The sequence below is a fragment of the Phocoena phocoena genome, chromosome 4, assembly GCF_963924675.1.
Source record: "Phocoena phocoena chromosome 4, mPhoPho1.1, whole genome shotgun sequence".
NCBI classification, from domain to species: Eukaryota; Metazoa; Chordata; class Mammalia; order Artiodactyla; family Phocoenidae; genus Phocoena; species Phocoena phocoena.
The window spans coordinates 22,151,184-22,177,216 of NC_089222.1; the positions used below are offsets into that span (position 1 = coordinate 22,151,184).

Below are 26,033 nucleotides of genomic sequence, written 5' to 3' on the forward strand. Positions count from 1 at the left end.
GAAACACTGGTCTAGGGCAGTGATTCTCACCTCCAGTGGCATACTAGAATCACCTGGGGAGCTTCAAAAAAAAACCCTGATGCCTGGGTCCCACCTTAAGACATTCTGATGTAATTGGTCCTGGGTAGTGGCCTGGGTACACGGAATTTTAAAAGCTCCCTAGGTAGTTCTAAGATTTAGCTAAGTCTGAGAGCCACTGATTTAGCACTGGGCAGCCTACAAGTTTTATATGCATGACAAGCCTCACGAACCTATCTGTGTAGGAAGGGAGCGGGATTATTACTGTGAGTTTCTGACTAGAGATGTGAGGTCCAGAGCAATGTGGTAGCCCTGTGAGTGGTGGTGTTGGGATTCCATCCCAGCACATCTGACTCCTAACCCAGCGCTCTTCCCAAAGGGCAGGGCCCAGCCTGGGCAGGTTTGGTGTTCAGGGTCCTCAATGTGAGTCTTTCCTTTCCCAGTGGTTCTTCCTACCCATGGTGTCCCCCCTCCTCACTCAGTGTCCCCATTTCTTTATGCAAAGGCACAGCTAGCAGTCATTTACACTTTAGTGAGAACACGAGGCTGCTTTTCTTCTTCCAGGGGGATTAGCAAGTTATGCCTCATCCGTAACAGTGAAGAGGAAGGCTTTACATAAGCCCATAGATGGGGTGCGGATGGTTTTGGGGTGATGAGGTGTGTATTCATGACATCTCTGAAATTAAATCCAATTGGCAATTGTCTTTCATTAACGTTCACCTCATCCTAGCTTTGAGTTTAAAATTCTATCCAGTTCCATTTCGTTTACAAACAATTTTTGCAGCATCTCTTGTACACTTGTAAGCGCAGTCATGAAGTCACTGTTGGTCTGACCTTAACAAGGCTCTAAGTTCCGAGGTAGAGGGCATCCTGGCCTGCTTCCGGCACTCACTACACCTTGGCCCTGACTGGACATATGATATGGTAGGTACTTAAAACATAGATGACTGAATGTCAGGCCACAGACCCGGGACCCAGGCCTGTGCCCTGGAGAGAGACCGTACAGGTGTAACATCGGGACCAAATCTGCAGGCGTGTGGCTGAATCTCTCCCATCTGCTCAGGGCTGGTGTCAAGAGCAGCCAGCTTCAGAAGCCTTCAGAGAAAATGTGAGCGCAGTGGGGTTTCAAAGCTTTTCCAAAATAGACATATCGAGCAGAGACCACTTTTATTGGGATGGCTTCGTTTGAAGAAAAGGGAAAGAGACAAAGCCAGGAGAGACAGACTCTGCTAACAGATGCAGGCTGGCTCTCTGCCCCAGGCTGAGCAGAGAGGGGGACCCTGTCCCCCCCTTCCATGCCACTCATTCCTCGAGACTAAGGTATGTTCAGGCTTCAGTTCACCTTTTTGAACACTTGCTTGCAGACCACACCCTGCGCTCTCATCTCCTGAAACAAAAACAGATTCTTGTTATTGGCCAAAGCAAGGTCACACTTGGGGCTCAGAGGATCCAGGGGCAGGGACGTGGAAAATACTCCGTGACTGCTATTTCTCCCCAAGAGTTGGTCTGAACTAGACAATTCCTTGGCGAGTCAGTTGAACTGGATCAGTGGACATCGGTCTTGGCTATGCACTACAGACAGAGCTGGCTGGAGACAGATGTGGCTCAGAGCTGACTGACAGGACTCTCAGATGCCTCCCTCCGTCTACTACCCTCGACAAGCCAAAGGCTTTAAGAACGTCAGGCCTGAGCCCAGGTCAGAGTCTGTGTGCAGGGCTGCAAGAAATCAGGGCCAGACACAAGGCTCAACCCCCAAAGGGGTCACTGCAGACCAGGTTTGCAAACCAGCATGGTGGTTCCAAGCTTCAGCCGCACGCCAGAGTTACTGGGGGAGTTTGAAAAATGCCTGGGTTCTAGGCTAGACTGGTATCAGTATCTCAGAGGGTGAGGTCCTGGAATTGCTATTTTTAAAAGCTCCAGGGTAGTGCTAAATGCAGCTAAGAAAGTCCATGCTCTGCCTCCAGGGCAACCCCTGCTGAGTGTTGCCAGCAAGAATGACAGCACAGTGTCGCCGCACCTGCGGAAGCTTTTTGTTTGTTTGTTTGTTTTGGTAGGAGTCTAGAAATCTGAATATTTATGTGACATCTCCTAATTTTTAAATTACTGGCTGAAGAAATTTGAAGCCCACGGATGGCCAAATAAAAGAGGCCTGTGGCCCGCACTTTGCAACCTCTGGCAAAAAGCCACAGAACTACTGAGCTGACAGGGCCAGTGGAGATCACATAACCTACCCTCATTGCTCTGCAGTTGAGGAAACAGAGGCCCAGGAGGGAGAAAGGCTCAAGGTCAGACATTGCAGCCCAGGCTCTACACGAGCCGACACTGCCTCTGAATATGATGTGTCTCCTCTCAGCGCTCACATGTCCCAAAGCTCCTGCAGACCCTGACCTTGGCAGGAGCCCTATGTACTAGGATGGCGTTTTGCAGATGAGGTTGAGGGAAGGAAGGCACCTCCCCAAAAGTACGCGGTGAGTCAGAATAGACCCCAGGTCACCTGGACGAGGCTCCTTTCTCAGAAGGAAAGTAGCTGGGGAGTTCCAAGGTGGCAGAAGGAATGACAGGAGGTCGCTGCTCAGAGGGCAGGTGTTATTTTTAGCCCCCCAGAGGCTAAGGCCCCTACTCTGGATTTGGATGTGCTTTATCCAGACAATGGATAGAGTAGAAGTGGCTTTGACGAGCGATCCCAAGGCTGGAGGACAGGGTGAGTGGGGCCCACACCTGAGCCGAGAAAGGCTTCTCCTCCTCCAACCTAGATTGTAGAGATTGTAAGCAGATAGGGTAGGGAGTGCCCGGATATAAAGAAGCCATTTTTGGCCTGAGCCATTTTGTGATCTAAGCCTGGCTACAGTGCTTGCCCTTGAACAGGTCTCAGCAATTACTGATCTTAAGGGAAGTGAAGAAATGCAGGAACCAAGGAAAAGCAGTCAAGGTCAGTGACTTGTTTATCACAGTTCAGTGATAAAACAGAGGCTTGGTTCTTTCTCAAGGAATACACGTAACCAGCTTTGAGTTCCTCGGGAACTAAGGCCTCCAACGCAGGTGGAGGATGGGATTATGATGTGGACCTTTTCTGACCCTCATGATTTCAATCAATTAAAGCTTGGGGCTTCCCTGGTGGTGCAGTGGTTGAGAGTCCGCCTGCCGATGCAGGGAACACGGGTTCGTGACCCGGTCCGGAAGGATCCTATATGCCGCGGAGCGGCTGGGCCCGTGAGCCTTGGCCGCTGAGCCTGCGCGTCCAGAGCCTGTGCTCTGCAACGGGAGAGGCCACAACAGTGAGAGGCCCGCATACCGCAAAAAAAAAAAAAAAAAAAAAAAGCTTGGACTCTGTTGACCTTTGCCCCATTTCAATGCTGAATTCTCCTCTGCTTAAGCCCCTTCATGAATACACATGTGCCCCTGGTTTAAAACTTCCCCAATTTTGCTGTTCAGGGAGACACAGCTTTGGGAAAGGTCCCCGGTGTTCTCCTCACTTGATCCAAGTAATAAACCCTTCCTTCTCCGGATCGCTGGCTTGGTTGTATCTTTTGGCTCGACACGCACCAAGAGGTGAGCCCAATTTTCAGGTAACAAGATCATGTCTTGAGAATCTTAGAGAACTCGCCTGGCTCTGGCTAGCCACAATTTGACATGGTGAAAACAGGTATCATTTGGGAGCAAATGTAAGTTCTATCTTCTGGCTGTGTTACTTGGATGTGAGCCTCTGTGTTCTCATCTCCAAAATAAGAACCTTAACAGTACCTGGCCCATCGGGCTGCTGAGACAATGGAAAGAGATACAGAATGCTCCACATCTCATGCTTCGCAGATGCATCTCCTCCCCTCCTCCCTCTGATTGGACAAGTGGGTCAGCCTAGACCTTGAAAACACATTGCTCAGTTTTTAAAGTCACTCAAGCATCTTCCCCAGGGCCTTGGAAGTGAAGCTTCAGAGCAGAACCAAGGTCCACCCATGGTGCATACTTCCAAAGTCCATCCAGACCCCAACATGACCAGGGCCTCTGGGGCCCAGCTTGGCTTACCTACTCCCGTACCCCCGGAACCTACCAGGTGCAGCTCGTCACCCTCAATCCACTGGGTCCAGCCACGTCCCTCCTTCTCGCCCTTCTGCACACACTCGAGCTTGTCCCCGTCCCAGCTCACCGTGGTCTGCGGAGCCAAAAATCACAGTTGTCAGTCTGGAGCCAGCGGCCCCTGGGCGCTGGGGGAGGGGCAGCCCCAACCTTGAGAATCCAGGGTGCGCTCAAGTCAATTTCATTTCAGAAAATCTGCAGCCTCATACTCCTTGTCCATCACGTGCTCTTACTAAAGCAGGCAAATCGGGTTTTTTTTTTTTTTTTTGGTACGCGGGCCTCTCACTGCTGTGGCCTCTCCCGTTGCGGAGCACAGGCTCCGGACCCGCAGGCTCAGCGGCCATGGCTCACGGGCCCAGCCGCTCCGCGGCATGTGAGATCTTCCTGGACCGGGGCACGAACCCGTGTCCCCTGCATCGGCAGGCGGACTCTCAACCACTGTGCCACCAGGGAAGCCCGCAAATCGGTTTTAAACTTCACAAAAACCTTCATAAATTTCATTTAAATGGGTAATTAGGGGAGAAAAGGTCACTGGGGCGGGAGCTGTCGGTGCAAAGGCTGAGAATGGGGCTGGGAAGGGAGGAGGGGTTTCTGAGAGTTGAGCGCACACGAGGTTTGGGGGTGCGTGAAGGCTGCTGGCCTGCATCTCGGTGGTGAGAGGTAGACTTCTTAGAATATCCTGCTCATCCCCAGACATTCATTCATTCATTCACTGTTTCAACCTTTGCAAGGTCTTGGGACACCAAAAAAGAGGCCCCCCACCCGCCTCAAACATCTTTTCACTGCCTGGAGAATGACCTTAGATATACATCACCCTCTGCGGGTACAAACGGCAGCTCTTCCAGGCACTCTCGGCGCTGACTCTGGATCCTCATGACTGTCCACGTGGAGCACGGGCTAGCATCTCTGCTCTACAGATCAGGCTACGGGACTTGCCAAGTCCACCCAGGGGTCAATGGCAGAGCCAGATCTGAACACGGATCTGTGATGTTCAGAGGTCCCCCTCCCCACTGGACTACGCTGCCTCCCTAGGTGCCCAGCGTCACCAGAGTTACAGACCAGAGGCTGCGGGAGCCCAGAGGAGACTCAGGGAAGGGAGGCGCTGGCAGGAGAAGGCACCAGGCTGGGCTTTGAAAGACAGGAGAGCGAAGCGGAAGCAGAGACAAGCAGGCGCTGGGAGAGAGCGTTTCTCTGCGGACCACGACCAGACAAAGGCACAGAGATTGAACAGCGCGGGGCGTGCTCAGGAAGCTCCTCAGGCAGGTTCCGCATTCCAGGGGACCGTGGGGGAAAGAGGAGGAAGCCCCCGGTCTGCCCGCCCGTCTGGCCTCCACCCCTGCCTCCGGCCCCACCTTTGAGCGCTCACATCTTCCCTGAGCCCCGCATGCCCCGCCAAGTACTGGGCGTGCTGAAGGGCAGACAGACAGCAGGAGGAGGCCCAGCCTGTGCACATGGACCCACCCAGAAATACAGGGCTCGAAGTGCTGGAATTTAGAGGGGAGATGGTCCAGGAGCTCACACAGGTCTAGACTGGGACCTGTGTGCAGTGGGCATCTCCCATATCCGCAGCTACCCACCTGCCATCCACATGGGCCCTGCCTCCCCCTGTAGACGTTAGAACCCCATTTGCCCCTTCACTGTGTGGCTCTGAGCAAGTCCATCACTTCTCTGGCCCCCCCACGTCTGTCATATGAGGTGTCAGAGGCCATGAACTCAGAGGCCTTGGCTTTACAGAGGTAAGGTTCTAGGATTCTTCTGTTCCTGCCATGCTCAGCTGAGAGAACAGGCAGCTAGAGCCTGATAAAGATTTAGGAGAGAAAGAGGAATCTGGGAAATGGGTGTGGAGTGAGTGGGCCTCTCCCTAGGGAGCACCACCTCCCCCTTCCTCCCCAACCCCCAGTCTCACTGTGGATCTCTACCGTCCTCTACTGTTGGGATGAAGAATGCAATGAGAGGCGGGCACAAGGGGGACAGGTGGAGCCAGTGTGCCCTCAGCTCTGCACAGGCATCAATCTGCCCTCTGCTCCTGGAGCCCAGAGGGGGAGGGGCACAGGAGGACCTGGTGGGGGGCAGGCGGTTCCTCACCCTGGTGCACAGATCACTCGGGGCACATGTCCAGCCCCAAGCCAGAAAGAAGGTCCCACCTCCAAGTCAGGACAGAATGAAGTGAATGTCTGACGAGGTGGGTCGAGGGTAAAGGCCACTAACGACCTCAGGCCACAGACAAGATGCCCATTCACTGGGTGCCTTGTCCATGCCCAGACTGTGAAGGGAAGTGGGGACTGAAATCAGACGGTCCTCAAATTCAAGGAGCTCGTAAGAACACTTGGCCTCCTCATCAACTGAGCTTCTCTTCATGAGTTTATCCCGAAGTCTACCCTGCACACTGAGGGCTCCAGACGCTATCAGAGGCCAAGAGAGACTCACTGGTGCTCAGTTACAATAGATACACTTCTGTCTCTACCGGAAATATTAGAGTCTATGAGCATATTCATACCCTCTGTCCTGGAAAACTCGAGAAATGCTCAAAAAAGAATATAGTAGTAACAAGAATACCTAAAATCTTGTTTCTTCAGAGATAATTAGATTTTGGTGTATTTCTGCCCAGTCTTTATACGTGTGTGTGTGTGTGTGTGTGTGTGTATACACACACACGCACACATATATTTTTGTTTTTAAAAAGTTCGGATTGCATCATTTATGGTTTTGCACTCTAGTTTCTTCACTTGATAGAAGCAATTTTCCATTTCAACAGATATTCTTCATAAGCATTATTTTAATTGTTATATAATATTTAGGAAATGGCTATGTAATTTGTAGTGTCCACCTAGCACAAAATGAAAATGAGGGCTCCTTTTTAAAAAATGATTAAGAATTTTAAGACAGTGACAGCAGAGCATTAAACCAAGTGAGGGGCCCTTCTGGGCACAGAAGCCTCTGGGACTGCACTGGTCACAGGCCCATGAGGACAATCCTGGTAGTATTTCATTGTACATACATACTTACTTAGCCCATTACCCATTCTTGGACTTTTAGGTTATTTATAATTCTGTGCTACTACAAAAAAGACTTCCTTGTATACAGTTTTGAGCACAACGTTTATTTAGAATAAATTTCCAGAGGAAAAACTGTCACATGAAAGAGTGAGCATATTTTTAAGGGTTTTGATAAGGATCACCACCTTGATCTCCAAAAGGCTCACACCTGCTTCCCTTCCAAGGTCAATGTCAGAGAATGAGCACGAAAGAGATGTCCATTAATAGTAAAGCAGGTTAGGCGCTTCCCTGGTGGTGCAGTGGTTAAGAATCCGCCTGCCGATGCAGGGGACATGGGTTCGAGCCCCGGTCTGGTAAGATCTCACATGCCGTGGAGCAGCTAAGTCCGTGCACCACAACTACTGAGCCCACACTCTAGACGCCAGGAGCCACAACTACTGAGCCCACGTGCCACAACTACTGAAGCCTGTGCACCTAGAGCCTGTGCTCCGCAACAAGAGAAGCCATCACAACGAAAAGCCTGCACCCTGCAACGAAGAGTAGCCCCCGCTCACCGCAGCAATAGAAGCCCGCGTGCAGCAACGAAGACCCAACACAGACAAAAATAAATTAAAAAAAAAAATCTAAAAAAAAAAATAGTAAGGCAGGCTAGGGAGAGTGGGATTGACATATATACACTTACATGTATAAAACAGATAACTAATAAGAACCTGCTGTATATAAAAAAAATTAAATTAAATTTAAAAAAACCCAGTAAAGCAGGCTTTGCTCCTGTGCTAACATGTTACACTTTCTGATTCATTTGACATCTTTTAACAGGGACCGTTTGGATATAGATAATAAAAATACCTTACCAAAAGAATGATGGATGGTGCAATTTCAGGCTTCATGATAGATCGAGGGATTCAGGGAGCGGAAGGCTCTTTGAGTGTAGAGAACCCTTTCTTAGAGCCCTACAAATCAGGCCCTCCAAGAGAAGGATCCTTAATGCACAAATGCTATGTCAGTGTCCAGAGCAGGCACTTTCTCAAGCCCCGAGTTCCCGCTGACTCTTGACCCAGAGTGAGTGGGACAGAAAAGAGACTATTCTCGTCTGTACTGGATATACAGAGGCTGAGCTCAGAGAGCTTAAGTGACTTTCTCAGTGTCACCCAGCTAATGAGGAAAACAATTTGGGCTGGAACACGGGCCTTGCGTGACTCAGTGCCCCCTTGTTTCCCAGGCCAGGCTACACACCCAGCCAATGTCTGCTCAGTTTTTTGGGGGTGCAGAGAAAACATGGGCATTATGCTAAGACTGAGCAGCCCCCGGGAGGAACACACTTCAGTTCAGCCCAACCATTGCTGGGTGTGGGGTGCTGGGAGCCAGAGATGTGTCCTGAAAGCCCCTGGGCTAAGAGATCACCAAAGAGACGGGCAGACAGAGGAGTGCCAGGCAGTTACGGCTCAGGGTGGTAGGTGCTGCCATCAGGGGAAGCACAGGGGCTGCAGTGCCCAGGAGGGGCGGGCCCTCACTCTCAGAGGAAACGCAGCTAGGTTTTTAAAGTGGGAAGGCATCCCAAACAGAGTGAATAACGACAAGCAGGCCAGTGCTGAAGGAGGGGCAAGTACGAGGCTGGGGGGTAGACAGGGTCATAGCGCCAGACTATAACTGGGACTGTGGCCTGGAGCATGTTTTCAACACCCCGCAGTGCTGCCTGCGCCCTCACATAGCCCCATGGCTCTGATCTGCCGGGTGGAACACTCCCCAGTGGGCCAGGGAGTCTGCCGGGCTGTCCTCTGGGAAGCTCAGCTGTAATTTACCCTGGGCTTCAGGTACCTGCCGCCCTCCCACCCTGTATCAGGTTGACCCAGTGTTGTCAGCATCGTCAACAGACCTGGGTCCTCTGTCCCTGTGTGGAATGACCTTGGGCGATAGGATGAACCTCTCTGAGCCTCAGTGCCCTCATCTACAAAAGGGGGATTCATGGTACCTGCTATGGCAGACTGTTCCATTGGGGCTCCCAATGGGTCACATGACATTCACGCCCTTGTGAGGCCCCACCCACATTGATTCTGGCCTTGGCTGTGCGACTGGCTCCGGCCAACAGGACAGCAGCCAGCGTGAGGTAAGAGGCACCTTCAAAAGCCCTTGTACGCTGGGGGCTCGTCCTCTCGGGACCCTCGCCTCTTGGAACCGAGCTGCTGTGCTTTAAGGAAGTGAAGGCTATTCTATTAGAGTGAAAGCCCACATGACCTGTCGAAGCTGAACAATAACTAGAGCCTTTCTTTTTTAAGTTGGAGATTTGTGAAGAAGTGCCGGACAGGCTATTCACCATGGCTAAGTGTTTCAGGAGCTCCTTCTTTTCCGGGAGACTTGGCTCCAAGAGGAGAGCCTGCAGGGGCTGCCTGCTGAGCCGGGTGCCCAGGAGTCCTGCGATGTCCGCTTCCCCTAAAATTTAATTAGTCTTTGTTTAAAAAGAAGATCTATTTGGAGACTCCCCACGGACAGCCGCGATGGCTCTGAAAATGCGATTTAGTTCTCCCACTTTGCTGTTCCATGTTCACATGGGGTGGGCATGGATTTTCCTTTCTAAGCTTTGTACCCTGTGGGAATAAACCAGCCATTTCTCAGAGGATCAGATTTCTCCTAAGAACAGAAAAGGGGGGCGGGGAGTCAGGGAGGAGGACCATCACCTACAAACAAATGAGAGGAAAGAAGCAAAAGAAAGAACGTTGGGAGGGGGATGTGGCAAACAATGGTCACTTGTTTCCTTGTGACACGAAACATAGCTTCTGGTAACGAGGACTCCTTCTGTGACCTCCCTCTGTGGTGAGCAGCCACCTCTGCCACACCAGGCAAAGTCTGGGACGAGGCTCAGCTTGCCCTGTGAATGCAGATCTGAAAGGGTCCTTAAGAGATCAATCAGTTCAGTCGCCCAGCTTGGACACTCATCATTGCTTAATCCATTTAATCAGGGTCTAGTGGGGGAGTTTCAGGCAAGAAGATGTTTCTGGTGCTTTTCAAGTGACACAGGAAGGCAGATACCAGTGGGGGCTGAGGTGGGCATGGTACCAACCATGGGGATAGGCAGAGGCTGCCCAGAACCCCACTTCTGGGAACTCCACCTTGTAACGAAGCCCAGACAAACCCAAGAACGGGGGGAAAGTGTGGCCACCTTCAACTCCCCTCCCAATGGTAATTCTCACCACCTAGACCATCTGAAGTCTGCAAAAGAGCTGGTGCCCAGGGCAGCTGGTTCTAAAGCAAAGCCGGTCTCACTTTTCTATTGAAAACTAATAACCTCCAACACTTTGGCCTTGTCAGCAGCTTTCCCGGAGATACATGCACCAAAGGGTGAGTGAAGACAGCTTTGTATTACTCTGACAGGGGACTGTCACTTCAAAAGCCGTTATCCAGCTCCCTTGACCACTTAGAAACCCAAGCTGGCCCTGGGGTGACATAGAAAACTCAGCTCCCGCAGGCAGCCTGGGGAAGCTGGCTCCAAGGAAGCCTCGAGGCCCCTCACCCTGTATGAGTGACCTATACTGGGAGTGACAGACCGTTCCCACTAAATGGACTCATCTCTTGGCAGTGACCTGGCATGAACCACAAATAGTGGGATTCAACTTGGCTGCCAAGAATTTGTGACGTTCCTTAAAGCTCCCACGTGCCCCAAACATCCACTCTCATGAGCAGGGGAAAGATGGATCAGCGGTCCCCCCAACTCGCCCACCCAGCTCTGGGAGGCCCTCTGCTTACAGAGCCACTTCCCAGAGGGCTGGGACTGGACCTTACTGTCTCTGTGGTTCCAGAGCCAGGTCCTCAGAAGGGAGGTCTTGTCCATGGCAGTTCTGCTTGCAAAGGGCAGAGCCAGGACTGACCCAGGTCTGACTCCCAAGCCTGTGCTCTTTAAATTTAAGGGGGAAACTGAAAAACCAGACAGTGACTAGACACTTTCTAAGCTGACGTGAATCGCTAAAAGATACAAACTGGCCATTCCTCCTGGAGTTTGATGTCACAGTGTGCTTCACCCTTTGAGGGTTTCTGAAATAACGAGAAGGTTCTCAGCCTCCGGTGCCTGTGAAATAAGTGGGTGGGTGGGAAGGGCAGGGAAGGTAACTGAGAACCTGCCAAGTGCCAGGTGTGGTGCTGGGGGCTTTCCACCTCAAGATTTAGAGCCAATCAAAATTAGGCTTGTTAAGTAACCAGCCCAAGTCTCCTTGGGGTTAGGGCTTGAGCCATCATTTGAACCCAGTTCTTTCTGGCTGAGTCCATGAGCTGCCCTGCCTGGGAGGTCAGGTTGGGTGAGCCTCTGATCCTTTCCCAGGGGAACGGCAATGACCTAAAATCAGCACATTCGGGGGAAAAGCCGATTCATTCTGTAAGCATATTAAAGCTAGATTAATAAGGCCTTAAAACACGAACGAGTAATTAGGCACATAAAAGCCATTAGAAGCAACAGCTACAGACCAGTAAAGCCACAGCAGGGCTTCGTGGGCATGGGCAAATGTGATTCCAACACCATGAGGAAGCGGACAGCAAATGATAACACGATTCTTAGGACAAACTAAATGATAAAATTTAAGACTAACGTTGACATGAAATATTTTAAATTCCTTAAACATTCCAGAAAGTGCCCAGGCTTAATTTTAAAACAACAAACCGTCAGAAAGCTCAAGGCCCCATGAGGCCAAGGTTCTGGATGCGGCGGGTGGGGGGGGAGAGTGAGGCTGGAGAAGGTCACAGGGATCCTGTGGAACTGGGCTCAGTCATTGCAGGGGCCCAGCACTGAGGGTGGCCCTAAGGGTGGGCTGGACCCAAGCTCTGCCATGGAGCAGCTCAGGCTGGAGGGAAGACACGCATGTAAACTGGCATCAACAGCACCTGTGTGTTGTGTGCTGGGTACTTCCTGGTGTAAGTAATAACAGCAGTGTCATTATCACCATCACCATCATCACCCTAAAATCATCTATTTAATACTCACTATGTACTGGGCAGGGTATTAAAGTGTGGGTCATATCAAGTTGATTCTTTAAACCTCCTGGAGCAGTTATGCTTCTCCCCATTTTACAGATGTGGAGACTGAGGCTTTAAGGTCACCCAGCCATGAAATACGGAGATGAGGTTTGACTCTACAGCCCATGCTCTTGGCTACTGGGCTCTGCGGTTCCCTGGTCTAAGCTGACCCTTGAATGAGCAGTAAGACTTTGCATCATGGTTCTGCGTAAGGAAGCATCATTTAGCAAATGCAGGTGCCACACCTGCACACCAGCCTCGTGTGCTAGAAATAGAGGCAGGGAAGATGAGGATTCTGTTCTCAAGAGCTCACAGACTATTGAAGACAAGCAGACAGAGAATTCCAGCAAAACGGCAAGTGCTGGGTAGAGGCAGGTGATGGTGATTTTGTCAGTGGGAAGGCACCTCGTCTGCCTCTGAAGTAGAGACAGAGGTCCATCAGGGAAGGCTTCCCGGAGGAGGTAATGCTGGAACCGACACCAAAAAACATCAAGAGAGTCAGGTGAAGAAGTAGAAACTGGAAAAGAGGAACGAGGGAATCCCAGGCAGAGGGGACAGCCTGCACAGAGGCAGGGAGGTCAGGGGCTGCATGAGTGAGGCTTCTAAATGGGCTTTGCCAGGCTGGACTCTCATGGCATGACACTCCCCAGGGAGTGTGATCCTGCACCTCTGACCCTAGAAGTTACCAGCATCTCTTCTTCCTCACTTCACACCTACGTGGCTCCAACCAGCCAAACCTGATACAATGGAAAATCCAAATATTTGCTTAGCTGGCAGGCGGAGCTGGCTTTGCTACTTGGGCAAGTGTAAGAAATCGGCCTATTCTCAGGTTCACCTGCAGTGGGGGTGGAATAAAGGAGGGGCCGTCCTGCCAGAAGGTGCTCAGAGGGGCTCAGGAGGGCAGAGCCCACCCAAGGCCTCACCTCTTCCACGAGAGTCTCCGGCCCCTATTTTCTATCTTTCAAGGCGAACAGAAACAAACAGTTCCCAGAAGATAAAAGATGGTTGCTCAGTAACCAGGGAAGAGACAGCAGGTCAGGGTCTCTTGACCAAGAGTTCTCTGGGCTCTGGAATCCTTTTATTCACTGTAGGATACCAGCCCCTACCTCAGAATCTATGGCAGAGAAAATGCACATTACCATTTGTTGAATCAACAGAAGAATGAATGGCGGAAAACATTCCAGGGGTACTCTTGTAATTGACACCTTTTTGTAAATGACAAAATATCCCAGGCCTATGTTTCTTCTTCCATAGATTAGTCTTACATAAACAAGTTAACCACTGGAGTGACATTGGCCCCGAGTTTCTGAGGCCTGGCGCGCTTAGTCATCATACCAGGAAGAGCATGAGTCATGGTTTCAACCCCCTTCTCCCCAGCTCTGAACCCATGTCCCTACTGCGCCCACGTGAACATCTTCCTACCATGGATGCCATTGCCATTGAACCTGGCAGGCTGTGGGGCTCGTCTGGCCAGCAGACAGCAGCTTGCCTGACTGAGCTGGGCGTTCAGGAGGGACCTGAAGATGGCCTTGGATAGAGGCGGGCCTGAGCTCCAATCCATCCCCACCTCTTTCTAGCTGGGTGACCCCAGCAATTTACCTTTTGAGCCTCCATTTTTTCATCTGCAAAATGGGGCTAATGAGTCCCGCCACAGAACAGAGCCACCAGGATGAAATGAAACAAGGGGTCGCAAGGACCTGTTGCAGCTCTGGACTCTCAGTAAGCACTGGTTTCCCCTCTGCTCTTGGCCTTGAGGCCCACCCCACTGCCCCGCACCGTCCTCCATCAGGGTGGAGAGGCAAGTGCCCTTTCAGGCCAGCCTCTGAACATGTAACCCCGCTAGCTCTTCTCTGGATGGCCAGGTGTCCCTTCACACATCGCCACCTCCAGAATTTGTCTTCTGGAGCACACAGTTTACAAGGTGAGAGAATTACTAACAACAGCTCGTATTGATGGAGCAGTTGACTGCAGGCTTTCTTGCATCCAATCCTCATTGTGAAGTAGCTTGTGAAGTAGATCCCTTACTTGATAATAACTCCCATTTCACAGACAAGTGAAGGCACAGGGAGGCGAAGTAACTTGCTTAATGCCACCCAGTTTGTAAGTGGCGGAGATGGGATTCCAAAGATGACAGTCTGGTTCATGGACTGAACCGGTTATGACACAGCCGGACTGCCAGGTCTTCCCTCAGAGGGAGATGGGCTGTGAACAAGTAAGAGCTTAGAGGAGGGCCAGGAACAGCTGCCCTCAGCCCGGAAGCCGCAGATCTCGGCCAGCAGTGCCAAGCCTGGCACATAATAAGCATGAGAGACATTAACTGTTATTATTATTACAGGCAAGAGATATTCAGAAGATGGGGAAAGGGGAGAGAGATATTAAGAAGCAGAATCTATGGAACTTGTGGACTGATTGCCCATAAACACTTACCATTTATCTTCACAGCGATCACTTTCATGGCTACCTAGTGGTCTACGGAATTAAAAACCCACAGTCACTCTAACGGCCTGTGGTTCCTGGGCACTTAGGGACACCAGCAGAAGGCAGCCTGTTCTGTAAACCACACAAAGTTGGGAGTCAGAGAGATCTGAAGTTCAGTCCCTGGGCTGTAGTTAACTGGGAATGCGACCCTGGCAGGACCTCAGGTCCCTGTCTGTTAAATGGGAGAGTAGCCCCTCTGTGCTAGGATTGTTGGAGGGCTGAATACATAACATATATCAAGTGCTTTTGGAGGTGGGTGCAGGGCTGAAGGTGAAGCCCTGCGCCACTCCCAACACTCTGAGGCCATCCTTTCTTCCTTCAACTCACACGCCAGCCTCCCACGCAGGGCCTGCCTTGGGTGGCAGGCAGCCCAGGGAGGTGGAGTTCCCACCCTGCCTGCAGAGACCCAGCTCCAGGCACCACATACCTTCTCCCACCCCCACGGAGTCCTTGTGGGCTCTCCTGCTACTTGAGATCAGCCAGAAACGAGAGCCCAGCCCTGACAGACCTGCAAACTTCAGCCAGAGAGAATAATATTCCAACTCCCACTGTGTACTCACCGGACACCAGGCACTGTGGTCACAGCTTAGTTTGCATAGAGCACACTGAACTTTTCTAAAGTATCTTCCACCCGACGTGCTCCCCCACTGAGATGTGGAGTCCATGTCCCCTTCCTTGGGAAGATGGGTGGGCCTTTGTGACTGCTTCAACCAACAGAGTATGGCAAAATTCTTGCTATGTGACTTCAGAGGCTAAGTAGATTATAAGAATGTCATACACTCTGCCTTGTTCTCTTGGCTCTCTCGTTCTCAGAACCCACTGCCATGTTGTAAGGAAGCTCAGCAGCCAGTAGAGAGTGAGTATGAGTGAGCCATCTGGAAAGTGGACCCTCCAACACCTCACGGACATTGCATGCTGCAGGGACAAGTCACCCCCTTTGAGCCCTGCCTAACTGCAGATTCATGAAGAAAATAAACAACTGTTATTGTTTCGGAGTTTCGGAGCACTAAGTTTTGAAGTGGTTTGTTACATAGCAATAGAAATTTGAAACAATTCATCACCGCATTTAATTTTCACAACATCCCATCAGTGGTGCTACCTCTGGCTCCTTTTTACAAATGAGGACACTGAAGTCCAGAGGGATAGAGTACCTTCCCCAAGGAAACACAGCTGGAGAGTGGACCCAGGATTCAAATCCAGGTTCATCTCAAAGACAAGCCTCCCCGTTGCTCTGCTGTATCCCATGCTTGTCCAGCTGAACACACTACGGGTATCACTTATTCGGACCCTCAGTTGCAGACCATCATGGGCTGCTGCAAGTTTGGTGTCCCCAGGCAGACTCCATCCACAGGGACTGCATCTCTCCACTCTCATTCATCCCCCATAACTGGGCACCCTTAACCCCAGCACAGGCTTATTACACTGAATCATGACGAGACCATTGCTGGAACCCGGGCGTGGGCCAGCCCACTTCCTCATTTCTCTTTCTTAATAGTTATGACAAGCACGATCTTTGAACCCACGGCATCGGCATTAGTCAGGAACTTGTTAGAAAAGTTCTTGGTCCCTGCTCTAGACCTTCTGAATCAGAAACTCTGGATGTGGGGCAAGTTCAAGTCTGAGAACTACTGCTTTAACTACTTACGTGGTTTTTAACCTATGATCTGTGAGCTCTGTATGTCATAGGATGTTTTTAGGTGCAAGCAACAGGAAACCAGTTCAAATAGTTTCAGGGGAAAGAAAGGGCATGTATTTGCTGGTTCTAGTACAGACGAAAAGTCTCAGAATGGCATTAAGTGTCAGGAGTTCCAGCAACCCTCCGATGCTGAGGTTTGTCTCTCTCTCTCTCTCTCATTTCTGCTTATCTACCAGCCTCATCTTATTTTCTCCTTCTGTTGGACTTCTGCATGCAGCCATGGAGGGTGGCAGGAAACGTACGACTGGCCCAGTGCAGGTCAAACGCACAATCATGGGACAGGCCACGGGATACTGTCATGGCCCTGGTTTAAGGTGCTCATCCCAGGAGACACAATGTACTGGGATTTGCAGCTTCACCAGAACCCACAGGTAAGTAGGGGTCATTCCCACCAAATAAGGGGAGCAATGACGGTCAGAAAAACAAACAGCTGTAATCCTCCAGTAAACATCTGGCCAACACAAGTTCGCTTTGCCTGCAGTCTAGGGTATCAGAAGGGCTTTGCCCACTTATTGCACATAGTACTGTGGCTTCACCAGGCCCTGTCTTCTGTGCTATCACCATGGTCCTCAGAATTTGCTGTGAGCCGGGTGAAGCAGCAATCGTGATGCCCATTTTGCAGATGTGAAAACAGAGGCAGCGGGTCCAAGTCATTTAAGGTCACTTTGTTAACTGAGTAATAGAGGAGGATTTAAAACCAGATGTCTGACTCCACTACCAGCACTCCTTCTCCACACCCCCAAGCCTTGTCAGTACTGTCTGTGCTCACCTCCAGGTTGCGATGAGCCTCACAATAAGGAACTCCGCAGAGCTCCACAGGAGACCTTGTAACAGCTTTATAAATAAACTAGTTAGAACCCTTCCTCTGCCACCAGCTGGCTGGATGACCTCGGGCTGATTCCTCAACTCGGAGCCTCAGATTCCCATCTGTAAAATGGGCATAATGATACTCACTGAACAGCATTTGCTGTGGGGACCAAAAGAGAAAAAGTGCTAAAATCATCTGGGACAGGCATGGCACTCAGTAAGGATTTAGCACGTTATTTTCCTTTGTTCCTGCCTAATAAAAAACAAAACCTAACAAACAAGTGTGTGATTCTTGAAAGTTACTTTGTGAATTTTATTTGGGTTGCTTTAATTCTTCCTTTTGTAATCCTCAAAAGTATGCTGCTGACACCGATTTCAAAGGTCGAAGAACTTTAGCTAAGACATGAAAGAGACTCCGTGTTTCCTTCCTGGAAAAGACCCTGCCAAATGCTGGGGGCATGATCTGAGCAGGGGCGGCTCTCAGAAGGCTTCCAAATCCAACGGCATTCTCAGCTCTGCAGCCCAGGGAGTGAATTCTGCCTTCGGCAAATAAGAACCAAAAAAGAAACCTCTTTAATGAATCAAGAATAGGATCAGAAGAAAGCTGGCAAAAGAATTTAAACCAAAGCATTAACAGCAGTTTGGTAGATATCATGTATTACCATATATACTTAGATGAATGGATGGATGGAGGAAAGTCAGTCAGGGAGGGAAGGGAAGGAAACATGTAAGTGCTGATACGGAAGTGAGAAAACAATGTGCTAAGAAGTAGATTTTTTTTTCTTTCTTCCTTCCTTCCTTCCTCCCTTTCTTCTTTCTTTCTCTCTCTCTGTCTCTCCCTCTTTCTGTCTTTTTCGGCTTTAGATAGAAATATTGACAAATCACCTTCTCAATAACTCCATGGCTGGATGGCTTCTATATTCGAGGAAGATTTCTGCACAGATCCACCAGAAACAGTAACAGCGATAACCTCTAGGGGGTGGGAATGAGGCCAAGTAAGGGAAGGGGTCCTTTCCTTTTCAGTCCACTTTCTCCTGTGCCATTTGAATTCTTTTTTTCCTTTTACAGTGAAAACAAAGAAAGCAACAGAGGGCTGGAAGTGGAAGGCAGGCTCTGTGGAAGGGGTCATCCTGAGTTCAAGGCTGGAGATGAAGCCAAGGCCGCAGCCTGGGAGGAGGTGCTGGCTGCTGAGTGAACATAGCTGCCTCCCCCAGGGAAAACCTGACCTGGTGTCCACAGGGATGACAAATGGCCCTTCTGCCCCCACCATGCAGAGCCAGGCTCCCGGCTGGGAATTCTGCCGAGGCTCGTCTTCTCCCACAAAAGCTTGCTTGTGCCGGGGAAGCTGGGAACCAGGAACCCGATCATTCCTTGTGCCGAAGGGCTCCCTGGCCCCGGCGTGGGGAACGGTATTTGAAGCCAAGGAGCATCTCCTTTTAGGAAGGTCCCCACCCTGCCAAAGCCTCCATCTGCTAGATTCAATAAATAATACTGGTTTCAAACTGAACCTGAGATTTCATTTTAATGGATAAAGGCGTGCAGGAGGCGGTGGAGAAAAGCTGAGTCCAGTCTTGATACACTTCTACCAAAACCACAGCCCTGGCTACTTGTGGTCATGTAAAGATCTGAATAGAAAAGACTGCAGGTGGGAGCTGAGCGATCCCGGCTACACAGATCTGAGCCCCTCCACCCATCAGCCTGGGGAGAGACCGCAGAGCCATTTCAGGTGGTTCTGGGCATGGACTGCCATGTCCACAGGGGTCCAGCGACGGACTAAGCCAGCATGTGGCCCTCTACACCTGAGTGCCTAAGAAACATCATGAGTGTTGCCCACTTTTTACAGAGACACAGGTACAGAGAGGTTTCTTTTCTCCAAAGCGGTGGTTCTCAAGGTTTAGTTGCACCAGAACCACCTGGCGGGCTTACTGAAACCCAGATTGCTGGCCCCGCTCCCAGAGTTTCTGATCCACCAGGGGTCTGGCTGGAGAATCTGTGTTTCTCACAAGTTCTCACGCTGCTGCTGCCGCCACTGCCAGTCTCAGCTTCGGGAACCACTGCTCTAAGGAACACACGGTGCAAACAGTGACGTACGGCTGTTTGATCTTTGACTTTAGGTACCGGGTCGGGGGAGGGCTGTGGAAGAGTGGAGAAGGTCCCATCTTAAAGAAGGAGCTGCGACAGTATCCTGGGCATCCACAAGGTGCAGGAATAAAAGGGCACCCAGCATTTTCAGCAGTCTTGATTTTACTGGGGTACAAACAGCCAGAAATATGGATTTTTCTATGACATCTTACAATCTTTGGCAATCATTGGCAACTGGCTCTTAAATTTGTCAAACATTGTGTGAGCCAAACAAAACACATCTGCAGGCCAGATTTCATCCTCTGGCTGCTGTTCCAGAAGACAGATAAGGTTCCCACGGAAAGAGGCAGGAGCAGAGCTCTCTGAGCCTCTGGGCCCTTTGCAGAGGATGGCAGCCTGACCACGCCTCTCCCAGAAGGCTCCCTGGGGCATGTCGCGGCCACATCCAGGCTCCCCACTGGGTCCTCAGCACTGCCCTCTTTCCCAGCCACACCCTGCACTCTGGCCACATGAAGTCTTTGCAGACTGCACCTCTGTCCCGGATGAAACCCCTCCCAGCCAGGCCTTTTCTGACCTCTGGGCCTTTGTGCACGTGGTTCCCTTCGCCTGAAATGCTCTCCACATCCGCCCTAATTCTTACTTGTCCTTCAAGGCTGCCTCAGCCGTCACCTCCTCCCGGGAGCCCTCCCTGACCACTGCCTGTCCCCCATTCCCCCATCCCTGCCCTCCTAGCCTGCTGTGCTTCCATCACTGCACTGGGCTGTAATGGCCTGAGGCTGTGTCTGTCTCCTCCACTGGCCTGGGTGCTCCAGGAGGCCTTGCTGCCTCTGTGTCCCCGGGCTTGAGCCCAGGACTGGTGTGGGACAGGTCTGAAATAGCACCTTCCAAGTGCTGTTCTCTTGGCCTTGGCCTTCCTCTCGTCCCCTTTCTGTTCGCCTAATTCCTGCCTATCCTTCAAGCCACTACTCAGACTCTACTTCCTGTGGGAACAGCCCCTGATCTCCCAGACCCGGGGGGGCCCTTCTCTGCCTGTCCTTCTCCATCAACACACCATCTCAGTATGAGTGACTGCTTTGGTCTGCTGCCCACACTACACTGAACTCCACGAGGGCGGGACTCTTGTGCGATTCATCTTAGTAACGCAAGGGCCGCAAAGACAGAGTGAGCACCACGAAATGCTTATAGGACCAAGAGAGGAATGAACAGAACAGGTGAGCAATGAGATCCTTGTAATGTGCTGGGAAGTACATGTTAGAATGAGGCCAACCTGATGCTGAGAGCTGGCTTCCTCCAGCCACTGCTCCCGGCTGGTGGCTGCAGAGCACGGGGATTAGAAGGGGTAGTGGTGCGCTCTCTTTGGCAACCACCTTGCCCAGGACCCCCCGAGGGGGGTCCCCGAGGACCCTCCAGGCCTTGGCCATGTGGTCTATTGCAGGCAGCTCCCCTTCATTCACAAGCACGAGGCTGGACAGTTGCCATCATTCTATTATCCTAGGCTCTCCCCCAGCCGTGCTCTTCCCTGTGGCCCCCCTCCAGCTGGGCAGCAGGGGAGAAGGGCTTCTCTGCAGTGCAAGGGCCAAGGGAAGGCCAGAGCAGAGGGCCGTCCATCCTCCCAACAGGCAACAGCACGGTTAGCGCGTGCCATCTATAATACTTGGGAGGGGGCCGCCCTGAGTCCCGGGACAGCAAAGGTGACCACGAGTCCTCATACAATGTCATTGAGTTTGCCCAGCTGCTGGGCTCCCTGATCTGTTCACCTACTACTGTCCTAATGCTTAAGGGCCGAAAAAAGAGGGTGGCCATGTGCCCCTTCCTTTGTGTCCAAACCCATCCCATCCACCTCTTTTTTTTTTTTTTTTTTTTTGTGGTACGCGGGTCTCTCACTGTTGTGGCCTCTCCCGTTGCGGAGCACAGGCTCCGGACGCGCAGGCTCAGCGACCATGGCTCACGGGCCCAGCCGCTCCGCGGCATGTGGGATCTTCCTGGACCAGGGCACGAACCCGCGTCCCCTGCATCGGCAGGCGGACTCTCAACCACTGCGCCACCAGGGAAGCCCCCCACCTCTTTTTTGTTACAAGTAACTGGAGAAGTCACCACCTCCAGAATTCCTTCTGAGATGCCCTCCTCTGGAGCTTCCCTTTGTCACCACTGATCACACTGTGTTCTGACTGTGTGTGCGTCTGTCTCTACCACAAAGACTGTGAGTTCCTGGACATCAGAGATTGTGACATGTTCCGCTGGGTCAGACCGCATTCAAATCCTCCCTCTGCCATTTCCTTAACCTCCCAAGGTCACACAACAAGAAATCCTGCCTTGGTTTTCTTATCTGTAAAATGGGGTTGAAACCAGCATTGTGAAGATTCACTGAGTTAAAATAAAATGGGAAAGGTACTTCAGCCTTGAAGAGTACAGGCATACCTCGTTTGATTGCACGTCAAAGATATTGTGTTTTTTACAAATTAAAGGTTTGTGGCAACTTTCATCAAGCAAGTCTATTGGTGCCATCTTCCCAACAGCATTTGCTCACTTTGGGTCTCTGTGTCACCTTTTGGTAATTCCCGCAGTATTTCAAACTCTTTCGTTATTTGTTACGGTGATCTGTGATCAGTGATCTTTGACATTACTATTGCAAAAAGATTACGACTTGCCAAAGGCTCAGATGGTGGTGAGCATTTTTTTAGCTATAAAGTAGTTTTTCTTTTTTTTTTTTGGCCGCGCCACCTGTGGGATCTTAGTTCCCCGACCAGGGCTCGAACCCGTGCCCCCAGGTTTAGAGGTGTGAGGTATAAACTACTGGACCGCCAGGGAAGTCCCTAAAGTAGTTTTTAACTAAGGTATATACACTGTTGTTTACACAGAATACTACTGCACATTTAATAGACCACAGTATAGTGTAACCGTAAGTTTGATATGCACTGGGAAACAGAAAACTTCGTGTCACTTGCTTTATTGTGATGTTCGTTTTTTTGCGGGGGTCTGGGGCTGAACCTACAATATCTCCGAGGTCTGCCTATATTAACTAGTATTACTAGGTGATCAATAAATGTTTCATACAGTAATGGATGAGGGTGGGACTGAAACAGCGAAGACAATTAGCCAAGTAAGTGTAAGCCAGCACATTCCAGAGGTGGCAGTGACCCAAAATAAATAGAGATGTTTGTTGTGCCCTGTAAGTACCTCAAGAGTGGGCTGGCACAACCTGACATTTCCCTACAACAGTAGTGTTTTCTCCCCACGGTGGCCTCTCCAAGGATCCTCCCTGGCGGCCACCCCTCTTCCGCCACCATTCCAAGCGCAGACTCAGACACTAACTCAGATCCTCTTCAGATGAATCAACAAGTAGGGGGGTGAGTCATCCTGGCCCGGGGTTCCTCATCCCCAGACACCGGCACTCCTTCAACCACAGTCCTGACAAACCCCAGACACCTGGTTTCTACAAAGGGTAGCCACAGAGGAGCCTGGCCCCGAGCAGGAGTGTGGGCCTCAAAGTGCAGTCTCTGGAATCTCCTCTGGGAGCCTCAGTCATTGTAAAATATGGGATTACTAACCCCTCCCTCACTGGGCTGTGGTGTAAAGCAGCTGGCACAGTGCAGGGCACAGAGCAGACTCTCAGTAAAGGGTAGGAGGGGGAGGGGAAGAGGCGTAGGGGAGAAGCTTATCAGTAAGCAAAGCAGCTCCCTGGGGGTGGGAGTGAGCTAGCTCTGGACCCAGGACTGGGAAAGGGAGACCCGGAGCACCCTGACCTCCCAGCGACCCCAAGAATGTTGATGGAGGCCCCGGGCTGACCTTCCGGAGGCTGCTGTGGTGGCGCTAATTGGGGTCTCCGGGTCACCAGCTTCCCACCCTTGGGGGCAGGGGGCTCACTCCCTTCCCCCACTGTTGCCTCCTCTGGCCTGGGCTGCTGTGGCACTGACCTACTGAGTAGGTTGTTGGCTGCAAGCTTCAAAGGAAGCTTGGGGGCAGCGGAGGACAGGGTGGGGAAGGGGGTGGCCAAGAGCCAAACCCCACTTTGGGGATGAAGAGGGGCAGGTCAGAAGGCAGAGTCACGGTGCCCCCTGCTTCCTAGAGTGGCTTCGTGCTAGGTCCTGTAGGAAGTTTACACTTCAGAAGGGTTGCCTGTGTTTCATCTTGCTTTCCTCCCTTCTCTCCTTCCTCCCCCAGCCTACAGTTCAGCCAGGGAAGAGAGTCAACAGATTTGCCTGGAATTCCTGCGCAGCCCCTCCCTAGCTGTGTCACTCTGGGCATGTTGCTTCGTCTCTTTGAGACTGTTTCTTCATCTGTAAAATGGGCGTACTGAGACCTCCTTCAGGGGTTGTTATGAGGATTAGATGAAGGCAAGTGTATAAAGCACCAATGCCGGGACACAGCAGAGACTCAACAAACCACAGCTTTCATTTCGGAGGGTATGCTTGATAAGTCGAGAGCTGCCTACCTTGGGGGCTGGGAGCGTGAAGATCTTGGGCCCCTAAGAACACAAAGGTGCTTGCTCCCCTCTCAGATGAACTAGCCCTGCCTTCCGTCAGGACCCCGGGGCAGCAGATGCCCAGGTGTATGCAAAGCCTCACCATGCACTTGCGGTCGTCTATGCCCGTCAGATCCTCCTCAAACTCCTCCCCAACCTGGAAGTCCATGATGTAGTTCCTAAAAGTGCTCAGCGTTCGGATGATCATGTGGTCGCCGTTCTGCACGATCTCTTTGTCTGGCTTCAGCAAGTTGGCGATTTTGCGCAAGGCCACGTTGACATCTGCAGGGAGCGCAGGGGCAGAAAGGAGCAGAGGGTTGACTGGAAAATTCAGAGAACTGTTGCCAAGGTAGCGGGCCCTAGGAGCCCGCTTCTCCCCCCACCCGCCCCCCCCGACCCAAGAAAACCATCGGGGTCCTCTGCTCGAATAGCAAGGCCTCTGCGTGCAGCTAGCTGGTCTGTCTTTTTCTTTCTTTCTTTTCTTTGCTTTTTTTTTTTTTTTACAACAAAGTTTTCTACCCTTATGCTAACCTTTTGAAAACTAAAGCTGCCAACCAAGCCCAGCTTTCCTAATGAAATTATCCACTTCGAGAGCCAACCATCAGACACTGACCACCATGAACCCTAATAAGCCCCGTCCTCCAATTCGCACTTGCTGGTCCCCTGGAGACGCCCCTTCCCCGGTCGGGGTGCTCAGGACGGCGGCTTGGCCGGCGGAGGCAGGCGGGTGGGTGGCCGGCTCGGGAGGGCGCCGGGATCCCACCCCCAGCGGCCCGGCCGGGCGCCCCGGGCAGAGCGCGGCGGGCAGCGCTTACCCAGCGCGCGCAGGTACTCCTCGAAATTCTCGTTGGCCAGCATCTTCCAGTACCCGGTAAAGTCGACCGGCATTTCAGGGGGCGACTGGGGCCGGAGCGGGACAGAGCGGGCGGGAGCAGATCTGGGCTCGCGGTGCGATCCGGGTGGTGGGCGGCCCGGAAATGTGCGCCCTCGGGGGGCAGGGGCTCGTGGGGCGGCGACAGCTGGATTGCAAGCGCGCACAAAGCCAGCGGGAGGATCCACCGTAGCTGTCGCTCCTCCCCCCTCAGCGGGGCGGGGCCGGGGATGTCGGAGGGCCAGGTTGTCCCAGGCCCGCCTCCGCCTAGTTCAGACGTTCAGTTTCCTTTCCTAGGAAGGAAAAGGAGATGGCGGTGGAGGTGAGGGGTGTTTTATTGATTCCAACTTTTCGGTTCCTGCGGGATTCCTTCAAACGCCTTGAACTTCTCACATTCAGCGGCCACTTGAGGGTGGGGAAACATTCTCCTGCATTTGCTGGAGTGATTAGGGAAGGAGACCACGTACAGGCTTACAGCGCGGGTGGCCGGTGGGGATCCAAGATCCAGAAAGCTGGGCAGTTCAACTCCGGGAAAGAAAAGTTGGGCACTCCCCACATCCCTCCCCCAAATAAAAGCAAGGCTGGGAGACTTCTCTGGTGGCACAGTGGTTAAGAATCCGCCTGCCAATGCAGGGGACACATGTTCGATCCCTGGTCCGGGAAGATCCCACTTACCGCGGAGCAGCTAAGCCCGTGCGCCATAACTACTGAGCCTGCGCTCTAGAGCTCACGCGCCACAACTACTGAAGCCCACGTGCCTAGAGCCTGTGTTCTGCAACAAGAGAAGCCACCACAATGAGACGCACCTCAACGAAGGGTACCCCCTGCTCGCCGAAACTAGAGAAAGCCTGCGCACAGCAACGAAGACCCGACGCAGCCAAAAATAAAAAGTAAAATTAAAAAATAAATAAATTAAAAAATAAAAATAAACAAGGCTGATGTTGCTTGAAGTAAGTGTGGTTAAAAAAAGGCCCTCTGCAGAGTGAAGTTTGAGATCCACTGCTTTATGCAAATGTAAGCAATTATCAGTACACTGTCGACTTTCCCCTGGCTTTCACCTAGTGGCAGTCCAACACTTCACAGTGCTGTGCACTTAGCTTTCTTCACTTACTCTGTTCTGGAGACCTCATTCTTTTGCAGGATATTCCATTGTGTATCCAGCTTGTCCCCCACTGCTGGACATGTATGTATATATTATGCTCCGATCTTTTACTATAAGAAGCAGTACTGCAATGAAGATCTTTGAGCACATCTTATTTCTCACTTGGTGAGTATGTTATGGTGTTTTAAAACCTCTGTCTTTGCCAGCAAGGAGATGACATAATCATGTGGGTTGACTTTTTGACCTCTATTAAAGACTAAACAACTCTTTTAAATTGCTTTTTGCACAACTCACAGCACAACTCACAGCAGGTACATTCTCCTCCCACTCTAGCTCTACAATGGCTCCAACCCCACCCCCTCCCCGCCCACCCTCCCCAGGCTCTTGTGAGTCTTCACACTACATCTGGCTGAGTTAGGAAAAGATACCTCTTCATCAGAGTAGGGGCAGCT

General features: G+C 51.5%; 1 protein-coding gene across 1 annotated transcript; it reads right to left on the reverse strand.

The window, feature by feature from the left end:
• Window positions 1-1,170: 1,170 nt before the first annotated feature.
• RBP1 (retinol binding protein 1) lies at window positions 1,171-24,627 on the reverse strand. Its single transcript, XM_065876206.1, has 4 exons — window positions 24,424-24,627; window positions 23,712-23,890; window positions 4,064-4,165; window positions 1,171-1,405 (listed from the first exon to the last, which is right to left on the reverse strand). Exons 1-4 carry the CDS (start codon window positions 24,494-24,496, stop codon window positions 1,352-1,354), a joined length of 408 nt encoding a protein of 135 aa, XP_065732278.1. The 5' UTR covers window positions 24,497-24,627; the 3' UTR covers window positions 1,171-1,351.
• Between the last annotated feature and the right edge of the window lie 1,406 nt (window positions 24,628-26,033).